At 52.7% G+C, this 14,200-nt stretch overlaps 1 protein-coding gene across 7 annotated transcripts in view; it reads right to left on the reverse strand.

The window, feature by feature from the left end:
* Positions 1-14,200, reverse strand: part of DENND4A (DENN domain containing 4A) — a 60,451-nt gene that overhangs the window by 5,439 nt on the left and 40,812 nt on the right. For 6 of the 7 annotated variants that reach the window (XR_013227443.1, XM_077318040.1, XM_077318038.1 and 3 more), the window contains 13 exons: positions 13,872-14,005; positions 12,204-12,339; positions 7,955-8,161; positions 7,723-7,851; positions 7,207-7,351; positions 6,188-6,304; positions 5,104-5,253; positions 3,542-4,638; positions 3,032-3,245; positions 2,245-2,339; positions 652-827; positions 390-533; positions 2-212 (listed from right to left, as the gene is read on the reverse strand). Coding sequence is in view for 6 of the 7 variants with exons in the window: in XM_077318040.1 (XP_077174155.1) it covers positions 2-212; positions 390-533; positions 652-827; positions 2,245-2,339; positions 3,032-3,245; positions 3,542-4,638; positions 5,104-5,253; positions 6,188-6,304; positions 7,207-7,351; positions 7,723-7,851; positions 7,955-8,161; positions 12,204-12,339; positions 13,872-14,005 (2,955 nt within the window). In the remaining variant the exon portion in view is untranslated. The remainder of the gene's footprint in view (position 1; positions 213-389; positions 534-651; positions 828-2,244; positions 2,340-3,031; positions 3,246-3,541; positions 4,639-5,103; positions 5,254-6,187; positions 6,305-7,206; positions 7,352-7,722; positions 7,852-7,954; positions 8,162-12,203; positions 12,340-13,871; positions 14,006-14,200) is intronic. The other variant, XM_077318039.1, reaches the window with a different exon arrangement.

The raw sequence follows: 14,200 nt of genomic DNA on the forward strand, positions 1-14,200 counted from the left end.
CCGGCGTGCCCTGCAGCGTGGCCGGCAGACTCCCAGTGGGAACAACATGGCCGTGTTTGCGGCTCTCTTTGCCCTCCGCCTCCAGGGGCACACAGGTGCCGATGCTTCTCGACAGGGGGGGGCTGCTGTGCTTGTTCCTCGCGGCACCCGGCCTTCTTCCAGAGGGGATCTCAATGCTCCGGGCACAGGCGGCGTCAGGCAGTTTAGAGCTGCTGGAGACAACAGGCTGGTCAGCCCCCTCACTTTATTCCAGCCGTTTATTTTCCACCGCTGAGAAGCCCCTGAAACCTTCTTCAGGCTTCGAGGAACCCCAGAAGTGGCGCAATCAGACAGAATGTGGCTGGGAAGCAGAGCTGTGGACACGCCCACCCAGGACAAACTGTGTTCACCTGGTTGAATGCCCGTCATCCTGAGCCGGTATCAGAGATGTACATCCTGGGGAGGGATCAGAGCAGCTGGACTTCCCGGTCTGGGTTGAAATCGGCAGTGGGAGCTGCATGTTCTCTGAAGACGGACTAGACTTCAGGAAGTACCTGTGACACGTATAAAGAGTTGTGTGATCAGAAGATCCCCCCCCCCCTACACACACACACACTCCCAGCACTGGGAAATACTTCCTAGCAAGAATCCAGCGGACAAACCGGCCTTTACCTTCCTGGGCCACGGAGGTCTCGGATTTCTACGTTCAGGAATGGCAGGAACAGGTTTCCGCAGAAAGGGCAGGTGGTGTTCAGGTTGGAGTCGTCCGCCGTCCAGCCCGCCATGATCTCCTCGTCGTGCACGAGGCAGTCGCAGGTCCGGCAGCGCGAGCAGCTGGAGATGAGGACCTGCGGGAAAGCGCTGGCTCTGTGACTCCCTCATCAGTAGGGCCAAGTTTAGCCTCGTGCAAGGCGGCGGCAAAACGTGTGCATGCGTCAGACTGTTAGCCCCAGTCTGAAGGGTCTTCCTCCCCACCCAAATCAGGTCTACAAAGTCTGAGCCCAGGGGCACCTTTCAAACCATCACTGTTTGACTTTGCAGGTAAGTTTTCATACCAGAATTGAACTTTGTTGGTCTTGAAGGAGCCCGATTAAATGTTTACCAAGTTTAAAAATACATGAAAAATTAATTCACTTCCTCCCATCCGGGAAGCCCTTCCAGGGCCATGAAGAAACTCCAGAGTTTTACGAAACCCTGGCGGAGAAAGCCTGATCCAGACTGCCGAAAACCGAAGCCAACAGAGATCCTTCCTTGCGTAGAATAAAGTTCGCCCTGTTGCTTCAGACCAACACGGCTGCCCCCTGAGCCTACCATCCTTCTGTCTTGAGACTGACATGACCCGGGACAGTTTCGTCATCCCCACGGTGGCCGCAAAATCCTGAGTGCAGCTGGACACGGGAGATCCGGCATGGCTGCAGGAATCTGTCTAGATAGAACTAACATCTGGGGACTCTGCCCCACCCCCCAGCAAAGCTCAGGCCCCGCCCACCAACACCTCCACAAGGGTTTCAGCTAGACAGCCAGGTGGATGGACCACCCCCACAAGCCCCCTAGCCTATCCCTTGTGACAGAAGGCAAGAAACGCCACAGTCAAAACCAGGTACTTGTTTTCTATGGGATTCCGTGCAAAGAGAGCATCACAGCGGCTCCCCCTGATTCAGCTGCAACGAAGACACGGCGCGTTTGCATCATGCAAATCTACCGAACTACGAAGCAGGCGGATCCAAGGTGTGCACAGATCAGGAAGTGGCGCCCTGTTTAGCGATCCCGCTATCATTCCTTCCCCCAAAGTGGCCCAGCTTTAAACCCTGGAGGATCGTTTTCTGCTCCTGACCCCTCTGTGTTTTAAAATATTCATCCCCAGCTCTTCCGGCGTTCAGCAGATGTTGTCAAGGACACATCCCTGCCCCTAAAAATTAATTAGCTGCCTCGGTGGGAGGAAGAGCAGCTGTGCCGGTGAAATCAACAAATTAGCCGCTGATCTGATCTATTTATAGAGCTGAGAAACGCGTTTATGATAGATTTCCCAGCTCCCCCTTCTAATGGCCTGCCAGCGGGAACCGATGATGGCTCATTGGGACGGTCACGATCGGCTCCTCAGGAACAATTAGCAAGGATCCTTCCATTAATATTAGGATTTTAGATTATCAGCTGAGCGTTTGCTCAGATGGGCGGCCGTGTCCTAAAGCGACACGCAGGAAATGAAAGAGAGACTCCCGTTTTGTTCTCGTTTCCTGCCCGTTTTGAAAAGGGGGAAATCCTTACCTCCATGGCGTAGTTCTGGAACATGCTTGCGCTGCTGGTGCTGCAAGACGACAACAGGTCGGATCTGTCCGGCAAGGGGAACTTGGAGAGGGAGCCTGGAAGACAGAAGGACACCCGAGGCTGGGGAAGCCACAGCAGTGACAATTCTTCCTGGTTTCTGACAGAGGTGGGATCCTTGGGTGGGATCCAACTGAAGCTGCCTTATACCGAATCAGAACTTTTGGTCCTACCAGATCAGTACTGTCTACTCAGAGCACCTCACTACCGTTTCAGGCAGAGGCATTTCACATCCCCTCTTGCCTGGTCCTTCCACTGGAGATGCCGGGGATTGAACCTGGGACCTTTTGCGTGCCAAGCTCTGCCACTAAGCCACAGCCCCTCTCCAGAGCTCTGTAGAGTCTGAGTCTATCACAGCAGCTACTTCATGTGGAAGCCCAGCCTCTTGAAAGGTTTATGAATGTTTCATCTAGCGTGTGTGTAGTGTAGCCAGGATGGCCTAGGATCTTCTAGCAGGCAAGCAAAGGACGTTCATAGATGGTTTGCCCTTGCCTGCCCTTGGGCGTTCCTTGGAGGTCACCCTCCCAAATCCTAGCCAGGGCCGACCCTGCTTAGCTTCCGAGATCTGACCAGGCCAGTCCCCCTTGAAAGGGATGGGCGGAGTCACTCAACGAAGGATGCTCTGATCTCCAAAACACGTGACTCTTCTGCCCAACGCAAAGGACTGTAGGGTGCGAGGGCCCAGGATAGGCCAAGCAAATTTGAGAGAGAGTTTGGACATTCCGCTTACCACACCGCGAGAAGCGCTTGGATGAGCAGGTACGGGAAGCTGGACTCTCAGGGCTTGTTCTACTCAAGCCGATGCCCTTCAGCACAGAAGAGACGTTCTCTTGCGGGGACGACGCGCTTCCGGAATCGTTGCCGATGTCTTCGTCGGTCAGAGAGGCGGATTCAGAGTCCAGGGCCCCGAGGGACGACACGCTCGCTCGGTCTGAGTTTTGGTCCTGCAAACAGAGCAGTCGGCCGTTATCTTTGCTTCAGAAGGAAAGCGATTGGGAGGAAAAGCTACTTCCTGCCAAGGTGGGAGCCCAGGGGCACCTTTAAGGGTCGTGATGTTTCATTCTGGGCATAAGCTGACATGTGCATCTTCCCAGCTCTTAGGAGACTGGACTGTGAAGGCCGCCACTGAAGGCCCAATGCTGAGATTCCCCTTTATGATACACACACAGGATTCAATAAGGGGCAAGGCTTCCCTTCACCAGACCACCTTGTTTTCTGCCACAGCGCGACCAAAACTCACCTTGGACGACCCCGCAGAGGTTGCAAACCTGGAGTACAACCGGCTGGCCTGCTCCGCTACTCCTTTCCCCGCAGAGAACATGCTGGTCCTCAGGGCATGGAAGGTGGGAGTCAACAGCGTGTCCAAATTGAAGGAGGTCGGAGAAGCGAGCGTCCCCGTGCCGGCCGTATCCTCGGATTGTCCCCTCGCTAGGTTGCTTGGTGAATATGTTGGAGAGGACCAGAGTCTGTTCCTCGCCCTTTCTTCATTTTTCACCTGGTAGCTTTTCGATTTGGTAAGGCTCACCGGCCTGGGAGAGTTTGGAGGGAGGCTGGATCTCCGGCACGACTGCGTGGGTGTGGGACTGGTTTTCTGGGCGTTCTTGTCATTGTACGCTTTTTGCAAGTCAATGCTCGGCGTGCGGCTCGTTAAAGGACTACTCATGTTGTTCATGTACATCTCGATTTCCTCCGCTAAATCCCGCCGGGCTGATGGGGTGGAGACACTTTTATCGTCGGCTTCTTCCTCTTCCTCCGGCGGCTGTTTCGTCTCAGCCGCCAGCAAGGAGAGCGGGTCGAATCCCGTTTCGACGTCGGTTTTCTGCACGGCTTTGACCGGGAAGCTCATGGCGCGCTGAATCCGCCTGGGCGCCCTGCTCGAGGGCTTGACCGTTTGTGCCGAGACAGGCTCGTTGTCCAAGTCCTCCAAATCAAAGATGACGGGGGATTCGGTTTTGTCTGCGAAACTGTTCTCGAAGGCGGCATCTTCGTCGCTGGATTCTCTCCCTGCGTCCCCTTTCTGATCGGGAGCCACGGAAGCGGGTCTGATGTTGAGGGTCTTCGGCCTTATTCTCTTCTCAAACACTTTAGAAAGGATTTTGGCATCCGCGCCTAGTTTCTGGACCACTTCCGCGGGACTCACGTCTTGGTTGATCCGGTTTTTCACAAGCTCCATCAGGGCGTCTCCGCTCAGATTTCGATTCCTGTTCCTCCAGACGGCCCGCCTGTGGTCTGCTTCAGCTGTGCTCAGGTGCCGGCTTCTTAAGTGCTCCGCTTTAGATGCTCTCATTTTCTTGGTGTCCTCGAAACAGGAGGAGAACAGCAGCCCTGCGGGACTTTCTGAGGCAAGAAAAAGCACAGAGAGACCCTGAGGACTCAACTGCTGGCCTTAATCCCAAAGTAAACTAACCAAGAAGTTGCTATTATATTTATTTTATTTATTTATTTTTCAATTTTTTTATAGATTTAAAAAAACCTGCATAAAAACAGCCCTTATCAGAAACCAAGCAGACGGCGATCACTACCCTAAAAGATTTTAAACACTCCCCCCCTATCGCCCCCCCCATCTCCTGACTCAGCCTGAGGGCCAGGTTCTCTTCTGATGGGAAAAGATGTTTTTACAAAACTATTTAACAGACTGGGGAGGGGATGACACTTAGTTTATCCCGTTCCTTAGACACCCCTGGCTATTGCACAAATGAATGCATTTATGGGGTTTCCTTCTGACTACAAAATGCATCAGTGGACTTAAAGCAGAAACCGCCAACGCAGGACATTTCAGGGCTCTGAATGGCATCGCTTTACCCGCATCGACGTCTCCGGCGATATCGGCAGCCTTGCCAACGGCACTACGAACACGGACGATCCTCGACGGGGGCTTCACACGGCTGGGATGCTGGTAGTTTAACGCCGGGAGGCAGTCGCCGCTTCCCTTTCCGCTTTCGACCTCGGACACTGGGATAAAGAAAGGAGAAATAGGTGCAAAATTGGCTCAGGTTTTCAAAGCTTTCGTGCGTCGTCAGTCCCTTTCCCCACAGTCCGATGGCACAAGAGCCTGACTTTTTCACTTAAAGGCTCCAAACTGGACCAGGGAAGTGGTGAGAGGGCAGTCTGACTGAATAGTTGGCCTAATCTAAATGGACCCCAAAGCTGTTATTATTCCTGCAGTGGATAACAGTTAATAGTAGCTTCAGAACGGGCAATTTAGATGGGGGGAAACAGCACGGCTGGCTTTGAGCGGGGACGATGCAGCTCAGGGAAACCATCTCCAAGAAGGAGAGGTGTTTTCGGTATCCGGCTTTTGACTATACGGAGGCGTCTCAAAGTGGCTTACAATCCCCTTCCCCTCCCCACAATTACTATTATTTATTCGATCTCGATTTCTAAACCGTCCTTCCGAGACCAGCTCAGGGTGGCGTCCGTACATCTTTTATCAATAACAACCCATTCAAACGGCAGTAAAACGTTAAACGTGAACAATGACATTGTAACAAAATTGAAAACCTGTTAATAGAATAGCAGCATTGGAACAGCAACGGTTTTTGCCCCCTCCACCCAGAAGGTAGTCACTGCCGATAAATCTTCCCAGGCTGGGTGTCTTTTGTTGGGGAGGGGGGGGGGCATAGATGTTATAGGAACATAGACACCCTGTGATACAGGTGGGGCTGAGAGAGCTCTGGGAGAACTGTTTTGTGAGCTCTGAGAGATCTGTGACTGGCCCAAGATCTCCCAGCTGGCTGCATGTGGATCCAACTCGGTACTCCAGGGGAGAGGCCGTCAGCCGTAGCAATAAACTGGCTCTCAAGTGGGAATCAAAGAACAAACTCCATTGGGATATCAAGCACCCGAATTCTCAGGCAACAAGCTAGAAACTGAAGGAGAAACATACGAGAGCTTGAGTCGCTTTCTTTCTTCTCTTCCTTCTCTTCTCCCTTCTTCTGAACCTCTCTTTTCCCTCGCCTCACCGCTTCTTTGGACAGCCGGTACAGGAGATTGGAATTCTCCCCTGTCGCATTGTAAAAAAGAAGAGGAGAACTATGTGGTTTGCCACTAAAAAAAAGGATCGTGTGCTAAAGGGAACGAGATGACTCAGAGCTAAATAGCAGCAGGAGCAGCTGAAAGGCATCCTTACGCATTTCGACCATCCCACTGTTCTGAAACGTGCTGCAATTGGGGAGAGACTTTGGAGTGACTGGGAAGTGGCAGCCAGCTCTCCCTCCACGAGCATGAGGTTGTGCCGGGGTCACAACCCATGGAGGTAAATTCCGCAAAGGAGCCAGTCACCCAATAATTACTGGTGCAGAACTCCTGCCAAAAATTCAAGTGGGTACCTGTGTTGGTCTGAAGCAGCACAACAAAACAAAACCAGAGTCCAGTGGCACCTTTAAGACTAACAAAGATTTATTCAAGGCGTGAGCTTTCGAGTGCAAGCACTCTTCCCCAGACTAAGAACTACAAGTACAACGATATAGGCTAGATATCAGGAAAAAAAGTTTCACAGTCAGAGTAGTTCAGCAGTGGAATAGGCTGCCTAAGGAGGTGGTGAGCTCCCCCTCACTGGCCGTCTTCAAGCAAAGGTTGGATACACACTTCTCTTGGATGCTTTAGGATGCTTAGGGCTGATCCTGCGTTGAGCAGGGGGTTGGACCAGATGGCCTGTATGGCCCCTTCCAACTCTATGATTCTATGATTCTATGATTCTATAAGAGTGCTTGCACTCAAAAGCTCAAACCTTGAGTAAATCTTTGTTGGTCTTAAAGGTGTCACCGGACTCTGGTTTTGTTTTGTCGTCCAGCCAAATTGTTATAAGAGAACGGGCTCTGTAAGCCAAACCCATTTCAACAGCACTGCAGAGCCTGGTGCAAAAACATAAAAGTCACCCGCGGAGAAGGGATAGGAAGACTCTACCGGGATGGGATTTGTAGAAGCCGTTGGGAGGTTGCTTCCGGAGTGCTCTTTTAAACTGTGCGACGCCCAAGATCAGGTTCCTTATCTTGGTCCACAAGAAGTAGCCGCTGCGGTTGCTTGACGGCCAGGTGCTTTCCAAAACCGCCTGTTCGGGGAGCAACGGGGAAGGGGAATGATCGGACCTCAGCTTGAGAAAAACACACGCACACGAAGCTGCCTTCTCCTGAACCCGACCCTTCATCCGTCAAAGCAAATATGATCTGCTCAGATGGACAGTGGCTCTCCATGATCTTGGATGGAGGCCTTTCCCATCACTCAGTCTTATTCCAGCCCTTTTCAACCTTTTGGCGGAGTCCCCGAAATAATTGTTCAGGCTTCGAGGAGCCCCAGAAGTGAGATCAGCCCCCAGAAGCCCCACAAGCTTTCAAAACCGTTAGCTGCCCTGCATTTTGTGCGCGGTGTGCTGAGCACGTCACCCCAACCCACGCAGCCCCCGCCCCCCTCAGCATCTCTCACCTTGTTGTAGTAGCCGTACGTAATGGCGTTCGGATCCACGCCGGCTTTTTTCATCTCGAAGAGGACCCGCACCGCTAGCACCGGCTGGCCGTACTGTCCGCACAGCTGCATCAACACCCGATAGCAGACCTGAAGGGAGGGCGGGAAAGCAACAGGCCCCGTTTAGCGGACCCCCGCAGAGGAACTCGCACGCGTCACCAGGGCCTCAGCAACGACCGCTCCGCCGTCTCACCTCGTCCGGGGGATCGATCTTTTTGGCGTGCATCTTGCGGAGCACGTCGTAGGCCGTCCGCAGGGCCCTCACTTTGGAGTGGCACACCTTGACGTAGGCGGGAAGGCAGATGAACCACAGGCCGTAGCAGTGGCGGAGCAGGCAGCGGGACCACATCTGCGGGATGGACGAGTACCGCTTGGCGATCCGATGGGCCGACTTGATCTCCTGCACCGAGGCAACGAAACGAACGCCCGTGAGGCAGGGCATCTCTCTGAAGTCACCTGGGGTCCCCCCCCTCCAAAGAAGTCAGAGAGAAGAGCTCTCCCCGTCAATGACACACGCAAGGACTCTGAGACAATGCACGTCCTGTCTCCTCCGAAATATGAAGCGATGCCCTCCAAATGCCCAATCGTTAACAGCCTTGCCCAGGTCTTGCACACGGAGGGCTGTGGGGGCCTCGACTGAGTCAATCCCTCTCATGCTGGGTCACCCACTTGCCCTAATTTTGCTTGCCTCTGTGTAGAAACCCTCAAGTTCCTTGGTGGTCTCCCATCCAAATACACGGCAGGGCTGACCTTGCTTAGAAGAAAAGTTGGTTTCTATACCCTGCTTTGCCCTGCCTGAAGGAGCCTCAAAGCGGCTTCCAATCGCCTTCCCTTTCCTCTCCCCACAACAGACACCCTGTGAGGGAGGTGAGGTTGAGAGAGCCCTGATATTACTGAAGAAGAAGAAGAATTGGTTCTTACATGCTGCTTTTCTCTACCCGAAGGAGGCTCAAAGTGGCTTACAGTTGCCTTCCCTTTCCTCTCCTCACAACAGACAACCTATGAGGGAGGTAAGGCTAAGAAGGCCCTGACATTACAGCTCAGTGAGAACAGCACTATCAGGTCTGTGACTAGCCCAAGGTCACCCAGCTGGCTGCATGTAGAGGAGGAGCGGGGAATGAAACCCAGCTCACCAGATTAGAAGCCGCCGTTCTTCACCACTACACCACGTTAGCTTTGGCGATTGGGCTAATAGCCTGGCCTAAATGAGACTCATCTCCAGTTGTTCTTGGGCACCACGGAGGGAGCTGTGCAGCTCATGACTCATCGGCTGCCGGATGATAAGAGCAGCAAGAAAGCGTTCACCCAGCCTTGTAAAGCCTCCAAATCTGGCGTGCCTTCTCCCACTGAACAGCTCTTTGCTTAGTGCGTAACAACAAGAAGAATCTCCACTATGCCCAGACTCACTCACACACTACTGAGTCCCACTGTCTGCTCACTCAGCGCTCCCCCCGATTTGCTTCCCCCGGCTCCCTCGGCCTTTTGTCTGCCCGATTCAGGCCGCCAGCTCCGATGGCTGCATTAATTCCACGGCTGTATCCCGTCTCGCCTCGGAAGACCCGGTGCCGCTAGTCCGTAACCGGAGAGGCGCAAGGCCGCCTGCCCTAATTTTGAAGTGCCGGAGCTCCGAACGCGAACTGTTAATTTTGAGATGACAGAACACCGGAGCCGCCGACACAAAACATAAATATTCATCAGGGAGGCAGCAAAATGTGAAATCCATTAGAGGAGAAAATAAGCTCCTTTAATGGCCGCTTAAGCCGCTCGGCAGACAGAGAAGGCAGAAGGAAGGCCCCGTTATCGGAATATCGAAGAAGATCTGCCCTGCAGAACGTCTTCGCTGGAATCATCCAGGAGTTACACCGCATGACCGGTGAACGCTGAAAATCATTTCTCATCGATTCCAGGCAATCCCCCATCACCCCCATCAGAGGAGAAGATGTCTCCGGACACACACAAAACGAGAAACCCACGGTGGACTTCCCAGCTCTTATAAAGAGATGGAATTCTAAATTATCACACTCCGTGGTCCTTCCACTGAACTGCGGTCCCTCCCCTTCCTGCTCCCCTGCAGCCTGGAAAGAGGGACGGGACTCGCTTTCTCCAAGGAAAACCGTGTGACCGTAGGGTTGCCAGCGACCTCCGGGTCATTGGCAGGGGACGGGGAGGGACAGCTGCCCAATCCAGGTTGAGAAACTCCTGGAGATTTGGGATGGAGCCTGGGGAGGCCAAGGACCTCAGTGGGATAGAGTGACACAGAGTCCCCCCCTCCCAAGCAGCCCTTTTCTCCAGGGGGGCTGATCGCTGTGGCTTGAACGTGAGCTGTAATTCCAGGGGATCCCCAGGCCTCAGCTGGAGGCTGGCATCACTGCAAGGTCTAGAAACACACATCACGGGCAATAAATGGGCTCCCAAAAGCTGCTTTAGGCACACCCTGGAGACTTGAACGTGGCCGGAGGGATATCTAATTTTCTCCCTCGTTGAAAGGAAATTGCAGGAGGCTATCAGCTTGTTCACTGCAAGACACCCATGAAGCCGATTTTATAACGGAAGCCCACAGAGAAACAGGCGTGAGGCATCCCTTGACTGAGTTTTAGAAGTTCAGGAGGGCATCCTCATCAATATTCCTAGGGGGGTGTCTTGCCCCCCCTCGCCCTGTCGGCTGCTTGCCTGGCCACGGCCTTTTCAGCTTTCAGGGCCTGCGGAAGGCACATCTCTCTGGCGAGACCTCCTGTCGATTAGATTTGCGTGAGGGGCTCCCGACCACTTTTCGTTTTCCGAGATGGGTGCTTGACCAGTACCACTGCCTCCCTCTGCAAAGTCTTCCCTGGGGGTCCCCCATCCTAGTACAGACCCCCCCCCCCAGCTTCTGAGACTGAACAGGATGGGACTATACCAGCTGGCAGGGGCTCATGGGAACTGCAGTCCATGGACAACGGGAGAGCCACCGTCTGGAGACCCCTGGGCTATACTGTTCCATTCCAATCCCCAGGGGAGTTACTAACAACAGATAAGAAGCAAACATTAAAAATGCAACCAAAACGAGAACCCTCAGGCGGATTCCCCGTGAGCTCCTGGACTCTTGCTCTTTTCTAGTGCTACAGACAGACTAACTCACCCGCCCGTCTTGATCTGCAACCAGATATGGTCGCGGAAAAGGGGGAGTGGGCCGTCCAGAACAAAAAGTGACGCTGCCAAGCAAACCGCCAGAAGACTACGGACGTCAGAGGACAAGATGGCATTTAAAAGGGGGCTTAGCAAGGACATGCCTAATTCTGCCCACCAGCGATTCTGCGCAAGGCCTGCCACGGACGGTGGCAAGAAAGGAAAGGAAATACGAGATGCAATTATGGCAGGGAGCCTGTGGCAAGTCGGCCGCCCTCTTTAGAATTCCGCACAGGCACTCAGCCTAAGTACATGTTATGGAGAAGCAGAGGTCGGCTCTGAAACGGAATAATTATTTTTGCAGTGCCTACATTAAACATGTGTTCCGGTTGGCCATAAGGCCGCCTTTTAAAAAATAATCTCTTTTCTTTTCAAAGAGCTATGGCTACGAGAACACGCTGCTTAACTACCCTTCTTCGGCATGAAGGCTCACGTTACGTGGATATTTTTCATGCTTCATTCCAGTCAGGGCAGACGGGACTGCTTTAAAAATCGGCTGCCTCTTCCCTTTCCCCACTTGAACATCTGCCAGAATGTAACTTATTCTAGACATTTCCTGCTTTTCAAAAGCCATTTACAATTGATCCACCGTCTGCCTGAATCAGTGGAAAGCAGGCTTATAGATCACAGAATCATGACGTTGGGAGGGGACCTCCAGGGTCATCTAGTCCAACCCGCTGGAGAAGGCAGGAAATTCACAACCAACTGCCCACTACAGTGACACCAATTCCATGCTCACATGATGCCCTCTCCCCCCAAAACCCCAGAATCTCTGGCCAGTCTGGCCTGGAAGAAATTCACCTCCTGATCCCAGAACAACATTCAGCATTGCCCTGGGCATGCAAGGACGGGCCACAAGAGCCAAGCACCGACCCAGTCCCTTCTGCCCACCCACTCACAACCTACCTAAGTTCACAGAATCTCTCTTATATAAATAATGCAGCAAATAAATATAGCAGAACCCGGCCATATGCTTTGAGTTCAGACTGCAGAGTCGGGAAAGAGGGCAGCATCCAGACAGCAGGAGCTGCTGTTGTTGCAATGCAGCAATCATTTGCACCTGCCCATGGCAATCCGGTTGTGCGTGTTCACTGCCATGCAACACGGGTGGATGCAGCCAGGAAGAGACAATAAAAGCGCACTGTTTCCTGTCGCTCCTCCAAACGGACAAAGGCATTCCAGAAATGCTTTTCCAAACAAGGTGCACACCGGGACACACAGGGATTGCAAAACAAGGCACTCTGCACAACAAAGGTTGACGCAAGGCTGCCGAGTACCTGCTTTGTTCTCCTGAACATGGGCAGAGGGCTGTTGGGATTGCTGGCCCTGGAGGGCGCTTTGCTGCTCCGTGTCGTCAGAAGCCCAACGGGCCGCTCAAACAAGTCTTGCCTCAGCACAGGAAAGCCGTTATAGCTGAAAAGAGAAATAAAATGCTTTGTTTACTGTTGATTTACGTCCCGCTTTACCCTCAGGGCTCCAGCCATGGCAGCACGACTTCCAAGCAGTATTTCACGAGGAATTGCACACACAAACCTGACACATTTATAGTCCTAATTCTAGGAGAAATGTGTTTGGGTTTTGTGTTTTGCAGGGGGGGGGGGAGACATTTTAAAATATTTATTTACTGATTGGATCATGGAGACTCCCCCCCCCCCTCACATCTAAGGCCTAGGTGAGCATAAGAAGGCCTCTCAGCCAAACCTGACACCTGCATCTCACAGAGGGAAATGTGTCATGTGGGAGCCCCACCGTTGCTATGGTAGGCGAGGAGTCCCAGCGGCAATGGGGAAGTCATTCAAGATCGATGCCACGTGGAAGAGGTCACCGGGGTGAATCCGCCCTCTCTTCCCCACGTGGCCTTCCTGGCCTGGAATCCATAACGTTATTTAAAGCCCAGCATTAAACACATGAGCCTTCAGGAAAGGGCTGAAAGTTGGGGGGGGGGGGTGGAAGTCTAATAGATAAACGAAATGCACAAAACGTGCTTTTTAAGAAGCATCTTATTCATTGCAACGGGCAGCTTCATTAGTATCGATGGCATTTCACGCGAGGAGCACATTGCTTGCTTAGCCTCTAATGAAAAAAGCAGGGGGGGAAGCCCACGGGAGATCGATCCCCTCAACGTAAATTTGTTTGGAAGAGAAAAATGGATCGCTGGTTCGAACAATGAATGGCCTTTCCAAAGGGCTAGCCCAGGGGTAGTCAAACTGCAGCCCTCCAGATGTCCATGGACTACAATTCCCAGGAGCCCCTGCCAGCGTTCGCTGGCAGGGGCTCCTGGGAATTGTAGTCCATGGACATCTGGAGGGCCGCAGTTTGACTATCCCTGGGCTAGAGGAATTCAACAGCAATGTTGTTGTTGGACAGGTATGATTCCAAAATTAATCACAGCCGGTTTGATCCTAATCTTCCCCTGCTATGAGACGTGGAGGGCCGCCTGAGAGACAAGAGGCATTTCTTGCACCCCAGAAAGCAGATCACGGACCGTTTCACGTGAAACAGCAGTATTGCAAGAAGGGTTCCCAGAGGCATTGGTCAAATGGGGGGAGTGAGAAAGGTGGGCTGCATAAAAAGCTAGTACGCATCTGTTAAGGTCTGAGGGTCCTTGTTCTCACATCACGTCCTCGCTTGGGAGCTCTGGGCCATGCACAGAGTTCCCTCCCTAGAACAGGCTTCGCTGGTCTTTTGACTGGAAGGAGAAAGTCTCCAATCCTTCCGTCATGCAAAAGGCCTCCTGGGTGGGGGGAGCTTCATGGGGCCGTGAAGGGCAAAGGCACGCAGACCTGCGCTCGGATTCAATATAGGCAGCCGGCAGTCCAAAAACCACGGCCCTCAGTGAAGGAATCCAATTCTTCAAGGGCGCACGAGATCTATGTAAACTAATTACCTGTCTATGTCTTGCTGTTACCCACCCCTAGGTAGGGAAAGCGCATTCTACTCCTTACCTGTACTGCGAAGGGAGCTCTTCCCCACTGGGAAGGTGAGGAATCTCTGGGGGAGTTATGAAGACAGTGTGCTCGCTCTTGTAGGACTCATCCAGTTCGATCAGCCGTACATCACCGGTCCTGTCTGTGTCTACCTGGAGTAAGAGTGGAGTAACGGAGGAAGGTTTAAGTACCTGGCATCGCACGGGATGTGTGTTTGCATAAGCAAAAAAGAGGCGTCCAAAAGTTTATTACATCATCAATACAAATTCAATACTGAACTTTTTATGGTTGGGATTTGTATTTCTTGTATTTACCACATTGCAGATCCGTGCTGATGTTTATTGTTG

The sequence above is a fragment of the Paroedura picta genome, chromosome 18, assembly GCF_049243985.1.
Source record: "Paroedura picta isolate Pp20150507F chromosome 18, Ppicta_v3.0, whole genome shotgun sequence".
Taxonomy (NCBI): Eukaryota; Metazoa; Chordata; class Lepidosauria; order Squamata; family Gekkonidae; genus Paroedura; species Paroedura picta.